Below are 16,528 nucleotides of genomic sequence, written 5' to 3'. Positions count from 1 at the left end.
AGCATTGGCATCTTAGAAGAAATCAGGTCGTACAATAGCGCCACGCTTAGCCCTGCAGTATTACCGAAGAGCAATCTTCGTTTCGTGAAAGTGGTTGGGGCATCAATAGACGATGATTCGAAGCTCACTTCTATGAGTAGCTAGGTGCATCGAAAATTGAAACTGCACGCTTTTTATATCGCATTAAACTCGAATTTTGCGAAAAGCATACCAGATGCTGTACATATCATGCTAATCACGTTAGAAGTCGAACAAACCACCGGAACGGGTTCGTTGTAAAAAGTGGAGGTCGTTAAATTTTGGATACAGAGCCTGTCCAACAGCCAAGACTACTGTCTACTGTAATACTTTTCCATGATGTCAGTGATATGTCAAACTCCCAACCTTGTACCGGGCAAGTTTTCGGTAGCTATAGTGGCTGTGACAAATTGGTATCTGACGAGTAGATACCAGGTTTGGTCTCGTACAGTAAGTCAAGAGCTCCAATTGCAACGATAAGGCTCCCTTCAGAGTCGGATCTGGCGATCTGTGATAGTTGCATGTTTTCGGAGAAACGGGTGAAACTTGTAGATACTCCGAGATCGACTCGACCCCCGGAAACTACTCCGGGTCTTTAGAATTGACAGTGTGGGGTTCCGGGGAAGTCCGATGGCCCCTTGGCGGAAATCTCTTGGGCGCTACGGTGTCTCTAAGAGTCCATGCTATATATGATGACTGACAGCGTAAGTCCACATGAGCTAAATTATCCACCTTAAACAAAGTTACAGCTAAAAAAAAAGCCGTAAGTAATCTACCAAATATCGTCAACTTTGCACGATACTTTATAAGGAGCATTTAAGGAACACATTTCAACGATGGCCCCAACTGCGTTGTCAGACCTAGATTTTGCTGAAGAGCTGAAGTTCCCAGACCCAGTGTATCCCAAATACGAAGCTCTTCCTAAGTAAGTGATCTGCAACAACACCACGGGAAGTCCAAAGCTAATTCAAGAGCCCAGATCGGCTGTTTACGAAGACTTTCGGCATGATCTTCGAGAGAAAGGTTTTGTGGTGGTAAAGGGAGCCATACCCCCAGAAAGAGCAGCTCAATATGCACAGAAGGGCAGAGATTGGATCTGCTCATTTGGCACTGATCTCGACCTTGATGATCCCGAGACATGGGTACAGAAGAACCTCCCTGTCCCAACAAAAATCCGAGCTTATGGCGCTTATTGTGTCCCGCACGAGAAATTCATGTGGGATGCAAGGATGGAACCTGGTGTTCTAGACGCGTTTGCTAAGATTTGGGGTACAGACGAGTTGCTAGTCAGCTTCGGTGGTCTCAACATTGGACTACCAAACCGCAAGGATATTCAAGCCAGGAAGCCTTGGGAGCATGTCGACCAAAGTCCACACAAGCGAGGCCTTCACTGTGTTCAAGGTATCATCAATCTGTGTCACTCTGGCCCTGAGGACGGTGGGTTATGTGTTTTCCCGGGCTCTAGCCAGCTGCATGATGAGTTCTGGAGGACCCATAGGCCGACGAAAAATATCAGCGAAGAAATTAACCCTGCGAATTACATCTCAGACATCTATATGTTCTCTGAGCAGGAGATGGCCTGGTTTGCAGAGAAAGGGATAAAAGTGCAGAAGGTGTGTGCAGCACCGGGAGACTTAATCCTCTGGGACTCCCGAACTGTCCATTACGCATCAGATGCAACACCGAAGGGAAACACCATCAGAAACGCCATCTATGCGACGTACATGCCAGCAAAGTGGGCAACCCCGGAACAGATAGCTGCTAAGAAGGCCTGTTTTGAGGAATTTGGCTTTACCTTTCACTGGCCATACGAGGTTTATCCGAAAACAACCAAAGCCATCCTTCCGGATGGGACAAGGGATCCCAAAGATCGTACCCAGCCACTTGAGATGCCTGAACTAAGCGACAAGTTATTGAAGCTTGCTGGTGCCAAGTCGTACTAGCTGTCAATGTGAATATCCTCCTTCCTGACTACGATGCGTTCGAGAGCTTCGCTTCAAATTCTAGTCATTTCAAAAACATAGTGGCTGAAATCTGTAGCGTGAAGTGATGCAGATTGAAAGAAACATACAAATACAAGAATTTTGATCACGACTATTAGAAATGAAGGACGGTAACAGTCTATTGCTAGATATGAATCGTACGAACTTTGTGTGATAACACTATCCCTGCGAGTTAGGTATGTCCGTAAGCCACGAACCTGGTGTAGATCCGAGGACAGGAAATTGATCAAAAACCTTGAACTTGTCAGCCGGCATTTCACTGCAAATCTAGCTGAAGAGGGATTAGAATCTCACCAATGAGTCAATTTCAAGCCAATCTCGTGTCTGCCAATTATCCCAGAGATTATGCTGCAATTCCGCACCTTTTTCTACGTCAACAAGACCCAAACCTGATTGTGTACTGTGCCGTCGTACGTTTAAGTCTTCTTCCTCCCTTGAAGTGTCGTTCCATTCGGAGACGGGTCTATCATTTTGTTGTCTCTCGGGTATTGAATGAGAAGTAGGCGCTGCTGTTGCACGCTTCGCCTCCGCTTGAAGTTCTTTCAAGATAATGCTGTATCGCCGTCCAGGTGAGTTTGATGCCGTGGCTTTAGCTAGATGTGTTTGGCACTTTTCCGCCAGGGCGAATAGCTGCTCCTGGTAATCTTGGGTGTATAAGTTTAGACGAGATAGCCGATGCTGTATACCCCAAATGTAAACCACCGCTAGAGCACAAAATGTGATAAAATGAGTCCACCAGAGGGTTTGAAATAGCGGGTCATCGCTAGCCGTCGTGTCCACAATTTCCAGCACGAGCCTTGCAGTTGAGATGCAGTCTGATATCTGCTCATTGACGGCATCCGAAGAGTCGCTGTCTTTTCCAATATTGCCTGCAAGGAAATGGCGAGTGACATGTATGACAACGTGTGAGTAGGCTAATCTGAGCACCGTAGCCTGGCGGCGAAACGGGAGAGCTAAACTGGACGGATTGATGGCACCAAGAAAGGACGGTAGCTGTGCCTTCCACTCACGCAAATCTGACCTAACACGGTTGACAAAGGGGAACAGACGGTTGGGAGGGAGAGGTTTGGTCGAATACATGCCGTGCATGACGTGGCCCAAAATTCTAGTAATCCTGTAGAACATGATCAATCATCATGGGCATATAACAGCTTAAGTTATATACGTACTTGGCATGCAACACTAGGGCTGTCACAACGCAATCCTTCGCCCGATGCGGTGGTCTAGCTCCTTCTGGTGTCATATCCTCATCATCAACACAATCAGGAAATAGCTGATCAATGTCGTCGTCATGGTAGTGCTGTGGTCTCCCAAAAAGAACGCAAAGGTACCGATCTAGGATATAAGAGACCCAAAAGACGCGCTTCTCACATTGTGATCGGACGTAATCTAGTTGAAAATTCTTGGACGCGCTGTTTCGGGTTCGTGTCTCGTATCGGTGCAAACCCAGGGCCGTGATCATTTGCAAAGTAATGCCAAACATATACCACGCTTGGTTCATACGTGAAGTATGAAGTAAATATAGGATCTGAACCAACCTTGCTTGGACAGATTCAATGTTTGGGAAACCAGTAGCGCTCTCTACCAAGCGTATTGCTCTGGTGAAGAGCTGGTCGCTGCGGCGGATGAACAATGCCTCTCCATCGCGTGATACAGCATGTAGAGACTGGGCCTTATGGTACTTTGCAATGGCCAAAATGCCGAATACGATGGAAGTTCTGAGCTCACCGACACCATGATGATGTGGGAGACATTGTTCACTGTTTTCAAGAATTTTCAGTAACCACCGCTCGACTGTTGGCCTATGGAGGAAACGGTAAGTTGCAATGCAGACGTCGAAGTAGAATGCGTAAAGATCGAGGGCTTCGGGCCGCTCTGGAAACCATTGTTGCTCGTCAGACTTCGAGAAGACATCGAAAGGCTTGTCACCTGCCGCTATTTGCGTCTGGTTCTTTTCCCTGCCAGCGAATTCACATTGATTGACGAGAGACGGCTGTCTAAGCGTCGCTAATAATGCATTCCAAGCTCGATGAAAAAATCCCCGTCCAGAGGCGGAATCAAAAGTTTGGCCGTGAGTCCTTGGAATCGTAGACGATGCTTCGGATGTACTGGGCCATCCGCCTTGTCCTTGACTGACGCTTTCCACTGTTGTTTCCGGTACGATGGCTGTCGCCGTAGGCTCTCGTAGCCCAGCATGCGTCGTGCTTGCGGCTGGGCTCGAGTTCGGGGCTGGAACTGGTGTCGGAGGACGACCTCTACTGTAGCTGGACAAATAAAGGCATTGAAGTCTTTTGCTCACACAAGTGCGGCAAGGGTTGGTGCCGCTGCATCTGCTCTTGCGTAGCTTACACGCATCACAGGCGCGGCTGACTCGCTGGATCTTGCGGACCCTGCCGTTGTCGTTCCTACTGAGACCAAATTGTTTTGGGCTTCTCGAGCCCACACCTGATCCCGGTGCTTCTCCATTGGCGTCCTGGGAGTGTAGGGATGCGTTGGGAGACAGGTCGGGTTCCATCTTTTCCGCGGCCCCAAGCACAAAACGGATGTTTAAAACGGAGTAGTACGGAGAAACAAAGAAAGGCCAAAGCGATCGGAAAAGCGTTCGGGTGTGTTTATTAACACCAACAAAGTGATAGGCCTGCGGGGAAGATAACAGAACTCACTAGCGTCTCAGTCGGACAGATAGCGATGCTAGGTGCTTAGCCAAGAATGAGCCGAACACCCTGATCGCTGATGTCCGGCTTGCAGGACTTCAGAGCATCACCAACACGACCGAACTCAGTTGCCAGATAGTCATTGCCAAAATCCAAAAGCGTTCTTCTCCGGCTCTCTGGACGTCTCATTGATCAAACTTCCAAAACATTCCCGAAGCTGAGCGGAAAATGGGCGCGATGCGCTGAATCTATACCAAAGTCTATTGCTTCACTCCGTCAAAGACTTGAAGAACTCCCATTATGAGAAACGGACTTTGCTATTAGTCTGGTGTATTCGTTGGCGGCGTGCGTGAGTGCGACACCCAGCGGGAATGGATAGTCTGGTCACGCCAACCAGTCTTCATGATCGTGGGTTTTATTTTCTTGTATCATTGGAGAAGTCCATTGCATAAAAATCATATCACTTTCCTTGAGCAGGAAGCTTCACATCATCGCATTATGACAGCAATCAAAATCATAGATTTTAATAGGTCGAATTCCTACGATCCAGTTTGGCTTATGAATGGTCTAATATCTAAGTGTGATTTTCTGCCAGACCGCTACTTGTTATGTACCGTCTATTTCTCTTCAAAGAGTTGCGAAAACCAATCATGCTCGTAACGGAACCGTATTTTCTTCCGAGGTGTACGGCGTCTTCAAATTGTTGGTTTCAACACCTCATCGAGCCCATTTACTACGGTTCTCCAGAAGGAAGACTCGGGATATTGATTTGGCTTAGTCGCTTGCGACCTGCACTAAAGTCTCCCACTAAGGTGTGTTGGGAAAGGCGCAGAACACTAGCCGTCTGCAGACAGGGATCACCGTTCTCCCATTAAGGCTTAGCGCTAACCTCTTAAACTCCCGAAATGCTTCATTCACAATCCATCAACAACGAAAGATGGAGCGCATTGCGTGGAATCAGGGGATTCTTCAGTCATGGATACTGCACAATGACTCAAGCGCGGTGAAATTTATCTTTCCGACCGAAGGCAACAGCCAGGAGATGATCCACATGAAAGGATGAATACAAAGCTATAAGTAGACTTGATGGCCAGCTCTTTGACAATGACTTTCCGCAGCATAGCTTTGCTCTTTTCCTTCACACTCCGCCACTGAAGACATCCAAGTATGGCCCCAGATACTCTCTCCCTTCAAGGCAAAGTCGCCATCATCACTGGCTCTGGCAAAGAGACCGGCATCGGTGCCGGCATTGCAGAGGCGCTCGTCCGGAATGGAGCTTCCGTGACCATCAACTACGTCTCTGATTCCACGGCACCGAGAGCGGCCAATGTAGTGAAGAAGATCACTGCCAGCGGCGGTAAGGCAACGGCAGTCCAGGCTGACATCTCCTCACCCGACGGGGCGACTAAGTTGGTCAATGAGACCTTGAAGTCATTCAATGTCAACAAGGTCGATATCATCGGTGTGTCTTGAGTATATAGAAGCCATGTACGAAATATTGGCTACTGACTGTATGATTTAGTGAACAACGCAGGCGGTGGTGAAGGCGGCCCAATCATGAAGGCCACTCAAGCTGGTCTTGAGCGCACCTTCGGCATCATTGTGTTCGGCGGAATTTTCTTGATCCAAGCCGCGGTGCCACACATGCCTCGAGGCGGCCGCATCATCAACATTGGGTCTGTCGCTTCCAAGATGGGCATCGGTCACATTGCGGCATACTCCGCAGCCAAGGCTGCAATGGACTCATTCACTTACTCCACGGCGCACGAGGTTCGTCGACTAGTTCTTAGCATCTTGACTTGGAGAAGTAGTAAACTAACAAGACATCTCAGCTCGGTCGCGGCTATGGTATCACAATTAATACTGTCTCACCTGGGCCCGTGAAGACGGATGGGCTACCGCCCGATCAGATGCAGGCGTTCATTGACGGGATGGCACCCCTGACGAGGGCGGAGGAGCGGCCTGGAACCGTGGAAGATATTGCTGATGCGGTGTTGCTTTTGGCGTCTGAGAAGAGTCGGTGGATCACGGGGCAGCACATCTCGGTCAGTGGAGGTATCACAGGTGGCTGAAGAATGTTGTCTCACATCCGAGTCGTTGGGCTATATTGAAAGAATTGAGACGACAGTGTATTTCCTTCTCGAATAGCAGTTCAAGCACAATCGCACCTACTGAGATCGACATCAATAGTATGCGTAGATGTGACACTTGCAACAGCAGTTCACAGCAGAGACTATTTAAGCTTTGTACAACGTTGCTGGGCGTCGTCGCGATGGCGGCAAATGTGGCTGTTCAGCTGCATGTGGCGCGAACCAAGCTATCGGCGAGGAAGCAAGTATAAGGGCCCAAGGCTGAACTTGCCGTTGTTAAAGGCGCAGTGGAGTCAAGGCCTGGAAGAGCCCATGGATCTGTTTATTGATAGAGAGGCTGAATCTTACGATTCCTCAGCGGACCGTGTTGAAAAAGCAGCAACATTCATCAGTGTGATTGAAGGTATCATCGATTTCGATACATCAGCCTCGTGCTGTTTTGTGACCACATCGAACGTACCATGTCCTCCGTAATTACTCGTTAAAAATGTCTTTAGAGGAGTATGACCAGACAACGAGGGTTTCACGGTGGCTGCCACTATCCTAGGAAGAGGCTGCACGACATCGGATTATTCCGCGGGTTCCTGCATCATAAGGCTAAAGAAACATTATTTCGTATTAGGATTTCCGGGACAGATCGTTGCCGCTATGTTGGCTTCGTCAGCGACCAGGAGAACTAACCTCATTGCATATTGTAAATTGGAGCAGTATACGGTCGTAACGCGAGAACAAGCAAGTAGAAGCGTATCTAACTCCGGTGCGATGCTTTGGTAGTCCAAAGGTATTGGACTGCTGCCGATACTGCGAAGGTGCGCGGCCAACAAAGCGACTGCAGCCATATATAAAGCAGGGAGCTGCAGCGATGTTGCTCGAAATGTCGAGGTTTTGTTCAATGCCAATCTTTCCTATTCTTTACTTTCTCTTGGGTTCATAGTTGCTTTCATCATGAAACTCTGGGGTTGCGTTATCGTATGCGTGGGAAGCGTGTACATAACACAGGTGTTTGGTTACCCAGGAATGGGCAAAGCGTTGTCTGAGCTCAGACTACGACAAGGCGACGGCGGCGACTCGACAGAAGTTACCGGAGACCTAGCCACACTGCCAGATGATCAACTCACGCCTGTCGGCAAGCAGGTCAAGAGTATGATGGTCGGTGACGGCGAGCCCGAGAGTTCAGAGAAGTGGACCAGCTATCCCAAGAAGGACACGCCGCAATGTGCCGCCGACACATGCTGTATCTGGCAGTACGTCGCCAACGACATGCAGAAGGTATTCCGTGGCAAGTCCGGCCGTTGCACGGCTTTGGCCCGCGGCGCCGTCCGCCTTGGCTTCCACGATGCCGCTGGCTGGTCCAAGGCCACTGCGCCGGGAGGTGGTGCAGACGGCTCGATCATCCTGGCGCCGGCGGAGATGCAGAGAAAGGAGAACAAGGGTCTCGAGGAAATCGTGGCGCAGATGCAGACTTGGTACAGTCAATATCACCCGTATGGCGTCTCGATGGCGGACCTGATTCAGATGGGCGCAACCGTCGCGACAGTCGTCTGTCCCCTTGGTCCCCGGATTCGATCGTATGTGGGCCGGCCAGACAGCACCGCCGCGTGCCCCGACGGGCTTCTCCCGCCAGTCACCGGCAGCGCGGACTTCTTGATAGAGATGTTTGAGAACAAGACCATCCGGCCGCATGGATTGACGGCACTGATTGGAGCGCACACCACAAGCCAGCAGCGCTTCGTGGACCCCGCTCGCGCAGGCGATCCGCAAGACAGCACGCCGGGCGTGTGGGATGTGCTCTTTTACAAGCAAACCCTTGGCAATCCACCGAAGCGCGTGCTCAAGTTCCAGAGCGATGTCGTCCTCTCTCAAGATCCGCGCATCAGCGAGGAGTTTCAGGAGTTTGCTGGGCAGGGCGGGCAGAAGCACTGGAACGAGGTATGTCGCCCTCGCCTGCCGTGTTCGACCACGAGGCTAACGCTCTTTCACACAGGACTATGCACGGGAATATATTCGTATGAGCCTCTTGGGTGTCTACAACATCAATAACCTCACGGAGTGCACCAAGGTCCTTCCTGCCTCGACAGCTACATACAGTGCACCTGACCAAGCTCTTCTCGACATTTGGCTAAAGTCCACTAAGAATATCAAAGAGATTGCCAAAGCACTGCGGAACGGCGACTTGCTCACGGCACTGGCGAGCTTGCTTGTGGGTTTGTTGTAATTTGTGTCAAGCTCCGTTGGGGAGCGCATGTATTTCGTTAGGTCATAACTATGGACAAAGGAGATATCGTACAGGTCATTCATTGGGGGGTTGTTGTTGTTGTTGCTATTGTAGTAAGAGTGTCGTCTCTCATCATTCGTGAGCCCATCAGACCAAAGCCCATCCATCCGAGGCGCATACGGCACGCATGTTTTGCTCGCCTATGGGCCATAGAGCCAGGAACTTGATGGCGCGATAGTTGCAGTTACGGTTGCGATCAAGATAACATGACCGCATGTCTTCTGGCCCACGCGTGCGCCCAGTCTCTCCCCTTCGTGCTGGGCTATGCCAGTGTTAGTACTAAACTGGTCCATATGGCATGTCAGTAGAGACTCACGAGCAAAGACCGCTCGGCAGTGTGCCCATTCCTGGCGCTTCGGTTGGTCGTGGCCATTGCCCCCTTCTGCGACGAACGAGAGCGTCCAGATTTGACGAGCTGCAAGCTTTCGGTGGCGGATTTCACGGCGCCATCTGTGTACCCCAAGGCGGCCACAGCTACCGCGGGTAGAAGGAAGAGGGAGTAGAGTAGTGCGAGTAGTAGCATGCTGCTGGTGTGTTGTTTGTCGCCTCTGAAGCGAGGACGAAGCTGACTTCAAAAGGGAGAGAGAACCACCCAACGAACTTACCTGAGAGGAAACGACGTTTTATTTATTCTTCGCCACGCCTTGCTTGTTTGTTATGTTGAACGCCGTCTCGATACGAGTGCCTGGCAACGGGCCGCGTTTGGGGCAATCTCGCGTATTTAATCTCGAAGACGAAGCTATTGAGCAAGGCGAGATGAGTTCATCCGGTTGGCATGGCATCCCCCGAAAGTCCTGGGCTGTTCTTGGTATTAGGCGGGGCAGGTCAATTTTAAGTTGCGCTACGGCGGATCTTGCAGCGGGTGGTTTGTGGGGAGATCTCACCCCGCCTAACCGCTCTCAGCCGCCACGCCGCCTACCCATTCGCCTGGAACAGCTCTGGACCCCGGCCTATAGTGGCCTGTGGAAGGATTGCTCATGCGCTATGGGTTAGGGGTCCCAGGCTGCGAGGTGCTGAAAGGACACCTGTCCAGTACCTGGGTATGGCATTGTCTGTTTCGTTTCACTTCTAGAAGCACCTGGATGATCGTGGCACCTTTCTTCCAATTCAAATGTCTCCCTCGGTCTCCCTCAGTGCCCTCTGAACTAGTTGAGCGGGTATGGTTTTGCAAGCATCGTGAGGCAGGAGCTGTTAGCAACGAAGACGGAAGCTACGGCTGGCGTTGACTCCATTTCGTTCAGGTAAGGAAGGCACAGTACGAAGGTTGTCTCGCTCAAGGCAACCTTGGAAGTCCGAGCTGTATTAGACGAGTTTGAGGCGATGCGTCGTCTGTAGCTCCTTCTTTTTTTAAACATCTCCAAAGCAGTCATCAAGTGATGTTTCTTAAGATCGCGACTTCCTTTCGTGTCCAAGGGAGGCCGTCCTTGCTGGTTTGTTGACATCTCCTCTCTCGCTCCCGATCGTTGCCTTTCTCTTCTCTCTTCCTCTATCATAGACACATACACACTCTCGCCTTTGGACAACACTCGTTATCTCCAACCAGCAGTGCTAGCAACGGCTGAGCTTGCACAATCATTCCCAGATATCATCAATTTTGTTGCTCCGTCTCCATCACTCATCCAAGCATCCATTCCTTCACTCAAGCGGCGAGCAACACAACCACAGCCACAGCCACTGTCACCACCACCACCAGCATCATCATCATGGCGAACGCTCGGCTCTCGAACCGACCATCTTCCTCCGACCCGACCCGATAGAGCGGGCGCCTTGCCAGTGCGAACGATGACATTGAGCTTGGAGCCGTCCCTGGTGGCCATTCCGGCAGGGTGATCGCTGAAGCTTACCCACCCGACGACCTGGCTCAGGCAGAAGTAGCAGGCGAATACGACCCAACCCAGCTTATTCCCTTCCTCTACCGTGCGATTGAGGGTTGCATTCCTCATGCCCGAGGGCGAGTTGGCCGGGTCGTCCGAGCCATCATGGTCAAAATTATGCAAATTTGCATGATGATCTTCGTGACCGTGTTCTGCCTTATGGCTATCATGTCCGGAGTCTTCATCTTCTTCAAGATACTGTGGCTCCTGTGGTTTCTCACAAGTGGCGTGATCGAGTTCCTGAACACGATCTGGATGGCGATGTCTTTGGCAGCTGCCCCATAACGCACTTCACGACGAAGCGAGAAGCGGAAGCTGGACTGTGGCTGACGGAAATTGTGTTGGAAGAAGCAAAGTAGCGCGTTCGTTTGTGATGACTGTATGTTCTCATTCATTCATCTCCCCAGGAGGCACTCCGGGTAGGCCAGGGAGCTAGTAGTGCGAAGGAAGCGTTGGCTTACCATGTTCTGGCAAAGGCCTGCCGTTGTAAGTTGCCGTTCGAGTATGTTTTTGCCGTCAAAGTCGGTAGTTGCGAGAACTCTTGTTGGTATTCATAGTGGATTTGTAGATGGAGGGTGCGTATGGGTTTTCGTTCACTCCAGATTCCCCCCTTCACCAGGCTGAACCAGCCACCCTAGGCAATGGGGGAAAAGAGGAGACTTACCAGCGATGTTGTTGATCTTCTTCAGTGCCAGACCCACGCCGTGCAATAAATAAAAAACACATTGAACTCACCTCGAAGGAATGTTGATGATGTCAGTGACTATAGCAAGAGATGGTCCCAACCCAAGCTGCGTGTCAGCGACTTCAACAGTTTGATATACGACATACCTGACATGAACAATCGTCACGGCCCTCAACCACCGACCGGCTGCACCCACTTTCGCAAGTGCGCCCGAAGCCAATCAGGGGACGCATCAAACAGAACTCCCGCTTGCGCCGACGGAGACCTACGCGTTGATCCCCCGTGGCCCACAATGCCGCCACGCAAACCCCAGCCGACGCCGCTAGAAGCCGCACGTCGCTTTCCGCAAGACAGGGGAGAGCCTTTCTGGAACACTAATCCGCCGTTATTGAGGCCTCATCCGGAGAAGAGCCCTCGCAGGTGGGGGACCGTACCGCGCTTTTCCCCTGATGTTCCCGCGGGCCAGGGCGGACGACACACGCAATCGAGCTTCCCTCTCCACAAAATCGGCCGAACTGCAAGCTGCGCTGCTGGCAGGACAGCAGGCAGTTGACGAGGAGGCCGTCCCGTCGCCGGCGAGAGCTGAGCTGCGAGTTGAGGCCCGCTCACGCGTGAACCCCTGTGATGGAAAAAACTCGAGGCCACGTTGGACCAAAGAGCCCAGCTCGCGCCGACGGCGAGCCCGTGGTCCGATTCGGATTGACCCAAAGCGGACTTCGGGACCGGCCCCCCGCGTCCACCCTTCCGACAGAGGTGACGACGATCTATGGAGGTAAACTACCCTTTCGGCGTCGACATTCCGCCACTCGAGTTGTGGGGTTCGAGTGGATGGCCCGGCGCCGGACGTTGGAAGGGGATTGACAGCCCCCTCCGTGTCCTACAGTTTCGGTTGCGGAGACGTTCCCATAAGGTATAGTGGTGCAGTCAAGACGCTACAGGGAACTACCGGTAACTGATTCCACCATTGTCGCCCCCCCGGAGGGTTAGGAGGCCATCCCGAGGTCCAGAACACCGTGGGGTGTTCTGAACTCGCCTACTCAGTCTTGGTAACACTCTGATTGAGGCAGGTCGGTGGTGTGATGACTCGATGCTCGTCGACAGAGGCGCCAAATCGTGCTTGTGCAAGTGAGTGCTGGGTGAGCTCGAGAGCTCCGTGTTGTCTAGAGCTGGCGAAGCTAAGGGTCAGCTATTGGCGGTACGCGAGAAATGAAGAAGGGGACAGTGTGTAATGAGCTGAAACGACGGTGATGGGAGGAGTCGCCGGGTTTGGGGAATGAGGGTGAGTGTTTGGGCTAGGAGTCCATACGTAGGCGGCAATAAACAAACGGGAAACACGCACCTGAATGGAAAGTGAGATGGGATGAATGGAGAATGAGTGAACTTTTGTCTATGGCACGTTAGCATCTCTTTGGCTACACCAGATTTCGTTCAAGATGAAACGGTTGGCAGGCATATGGGTTGGCACTGAAGAATTTTGGAAGATTGGTTTGTGAAATCGCAGACGAGGACGCGTTCCGTCCCTCAGGTGACGAACTTTGGTGGCGGTGGTGTTCGACGCGTAGCGTGAGGTTATGAGCGACTGGAAACGATCAGTGACGGTTTAAGGTGATTTTTTCCGCCTGGAAAGATGGTGACTGCTGAGAGAAAATAAAATAGTGATGATTATGCACTAAAACTGGAGAAGAGAGCGGCGCGTCGTGATACTTCGGCCCAAAGATGGCAGGTGGGTGTTTATGGTGAACCTCTTAGGAGAGAACAGTCGCAAAATCTAAGGTTGGGCGTCGTTAAAAGAAGTTGAGGAAATAAGAGTAGAAGACGGTAAAGTTATGACGCAAGGGAAAGTGGCATGCTGGTGACTGAGAGACCAGAATAAAAGAGGAGAAAGAGGGCGGGAAGAGGGAGGGCAGCGTTAAGAACGGACACGAGGAGGAGGAGCTATTTGAGTGATATTGCTGTGAGAAAGGGTGAGTGAAATGGGTAGCAAGAGACGAAATCCGCGAGGTAGGTTAGTGATATATTTTTACATCTCACCGCTCGTTTGAGAATGGGACGCAGAAGTGTGATGAAAAATTCTCGGAGAAGGGCCAGAAATAAAAAAGACCGAGGAAGCTCAAGTTGCCAAGGCGGTGTTGTTGGTTCGGTGCCAGCGAGGAATAATTAAAGTCGGATCGAAGCTTCACACGTCTCAAAATTAGTCACCTGATTTTAGTTGACCCGCTTAAGGAAGAATGAGGCATCGATCAATATTTCAAACGGCAAACAAGGCGTGAAGTTCAATGGCGATGCACAGTAACGATGTAATTTAGCAAGACCTATCTCATACTCTTAGAACAGGCCCCCATGAACTATATATCCCAAGCTGTCGCAGTTTCAGTTTGGAGTAAGTGGAGGGTCTTCTATCTAGCATGTTAAGCGCCCTTACTCGTGACTTAAACCAATCCCAGGGACGACACACAAGGCAAAGTAGACCCTCCTTGCGATATTTTTTCGTAGACTGCAACTCCCAGGTAGCGCCATGTTGGCGTTTGTATATCTCCAGCAGCAACGAAAAAGCTTCATACATGCGTCTTGGTGAATAGGCGCACTCCCAATGTTCTGGTATGGGTCCGGTGAACATCTGGTTTAGCTCCGCTACCAACCGAGATGTTGATTCATAGGAACGTGGGCGAGGCAAGGAATTTGGGTCATCCAATAATTTGTTCCAAAGTTCTCCCACTTCGGACTTCGATACGAAGTCAAAGAGCATGACGCCCGCGTCTTTGTACAGTTGGTGGATCAGGACATCCCTTCCCATCCATAGACATTCTGTTGGAAGAAATATCAGTTTCTTTACAGGCTGTGGATTCGAGGTGATCACGAGGTTGAGTAGAAGACAGACCATTGATGTCCAGTTTTTCGAGGTATGAGAACTTGGATTGTTCCAGTTGTATCCACCTTCCTTCGGCATCACGCTTCTCGAGACGGCGCACGCCATCACCATTGAATTCTCCTGGCACGTTGTCGCAGGCTCCACCCCATATCAACGTCCATGCAGCACATTCGAATCCTTCTTGGGATCCCAACTGGGCACTTGATCATATATGTGCAGCAGCGTCCTCGATGTCATCGAGACATTTGGGATTGGAGTGCACCTGGTCAAACCACGTCTTCGCAAACGGCACGAGGAGTTGCATCATGTCGTACTTTTCTGCTATAACGGTGATGTTGAGGAGGAGTTATACAGTCATCGCGGTTGGAAGGTGAGAGAACTAGAGTGATGTGGAATGAGGTTATAAAACCCGGGGGTGAGGCTCACGGCAATAGTTGGTGAGAAAGAAAGGATGGACAAATATAAACAAGGAAATTCGCGCGTTGAGGACGAGGAAAGTGAGATTGGTGACGTGTTGCCCTTAAAAAGGTGTGAGTTGACTGTCCGGGAAGGCACGCTAACGCACTGGCGTAGCTTTCTATGACTGTGATGGGTCTCGTGATAGACACAAAGCAGCGTCTTATCTCCAAACATCTACTTTAGACAATTACCTTATTTTTGTGTCTTCTTTTGGGCAAACGTTGTCTGTCTGTTGTCTACCAGGTAGGCTCCCCAGGTCCATCACACATGTCTCTAGTAGGTATGCGGCTCTTATTCTGAGGTAGCCAGCTGTCTTCCATCTGGAGGCTCATGAGACCACGCCCTTATGCGACCCCTACTTGCGACCTTGACTAACAATAATAATGAAATACCGCTTTGCCACGATTTTAGAGCATATGCAGTAGAACGTCAAGACATTGTCAGACTCGAGTTATCTTCATCAACTTCATTGAATGTCTCTTTAGATTAAATTCATCCTATTTCCTTGTGTTTCATTTATTGCTGAAAACCTTAGAATCGACTGAGTACATGTGGTATACCAAGAAATCTAGACGTCGTTTGTCAGTAATGTTGACATAAAGTTTGTGGCTGGCTGTATCACAGCCCCTTATCCATGCTAAGCCACATGCAGCTAACATACACCCGGTGACTCAGGCCGCAACTTCTTGTGCACATTCGCAGCCTCTGATCCAGCAGCCCCAGTTCAGATATGTAGGGCAATATTATGGACTTAGATGCATATAAGAGTCTGTCAATTATCTCAAGAAAGAAGATGCAAGGCACTTGATGCGCACTCTCACTGCTTACGAGTTCGATCCACTCATAAAGCAGCCCCGCCATCAATTGCTTTTCATCGAACTCTAGTACTTCATCCCTAAAGCATGTCGGGCATTGACCCATTGAGATCCGACATCGTCGCCTTCATGGCCAAGGCGTCAAAAGAGCTTGGCAGCGACCTCCCCGCACCGAAAGACGTCTTCGGCTTTGGCGGCAGCAACCCCACACTGACAGACAAGCTTCTTCAATTTGCAATTGATGGGAAGAAAACAGCAACGACGTCCTGGCCAATTCCTGATCCGCTGTACTGGGGACCAGGTGATCTGTCAGTCATCATGAACGGGAAAGGGGAGCCAGGCGCCATCATGCGGACACTCTCATTCGTCAAGTGCAAGTTCAAGGACGTTGCGGAGGACTTTGCGCTGGCCGAGGCGGAGGGAGATTATGAGAGCTATCGCACGGGGCATATCTGGTTCTATGGGCAGCAGGAGAATGGCCATGAATTCGGTGATGAGAGTATGGTGCTATGCGAGACATTCGAGGTCATCTACCCGAAGATGGACGCTGACAAATCATAACATTGTGTTTTGACACATCGCACCGTGGTTTCATAGGCAAGACACATCCCCAATCAAGCAATTTCGTCAAACGGTATCAATAAAATATCTCTGAGATGGGAATAAGACGAGTTGATTACTTCAGAAACGGGGGGAATGCAAGCCATGGAATCAACTCCACCTCAGCAGGACCAGCCAACAATTGTGAGCATAAATAAGCCATGCTCAGCCTCAGTTCTAGCAGCG

General features: G+C 50.6%; 3 protein-coding genes across 3 annotated transcripts; all 3 read left to right on the top strand.

The window, feature by feature from the left end:
• Positions 1-5,842: 5,842 nt before the first annotated feature.
• On the top strand, positions 5,843-6,747 carry UCRPA7_8551 (putative short chain type protein; the record flags this gene model as incomplete). Its single annotated transcript, XM_007921063.1, has 3 exons — positions 5,843-6,137; positions 6,198-6,445; positions 6,508-6,747. 3 exons carry the CDS (start codon positions 5,843-5,845, stop codon positions 6,745-6,747), a joined length of 783 nt encoding a protein of 260 aa, XP_007919254.1.
• A 1,035-nt stretch (positions 6,748-7,782) lies between these two features.
• Positions 7,783-8,980, top strand: UCRPA7_8550 (putative ligninase h2 precursor protein; the record flags this gene model as incomplete). Its single annotated transcript, XM_007921062.1, has 2 exons — positions 7,783-8,694; positions 8,750-8,980. 2 exons carry the CDS (start codon positions 7,783-7,785, stop codon positions 8,978-8,980), a joined length of 1,143 nt encoding a protein of 380 aa, XP_007919253.1.
• Positions 8,981-15,829: 6,849 nt separating this feature from the next.
• On the top strand, positions 15,830-16,303 carry UCRPA7_8549 (putative asch domain superfamily protein; the record flags this gene model as incomplete). The annotated part of the gene is made up of 1 exon (XM_007921061.1): positions 15,830-16,303. One exon carries the CDS (start codon positions 15,830-15,832, stop codon positions 16,301-16,303), a length of 474 nt encoding a protein of 157 aa, XP_007919252.1.
• Between the last annotated feature and the right edge of the window lie 225 nt (positions 16,304-16,528).

This window comes from Phaeoacremonium minimum, assembly GCF_000392275.1.
Source record: "Phaeoacremonium minimum UCRPA7 unplaced genomic scaffold PA7_03_scaffold_597, whole genome shotgun sequence".
Lineage (NCBI taxonomy): Eukaryota > Fungi > Ascomycota > Sordariomycetes > Togniniales > Togniniaceae > Phaeoacremonium > Phaeoacremonium minimum.
Note: the sequence above shows the minus strand (reverse complement) of the source record. Positions and strands in the feature narration are given on the sequence as shown.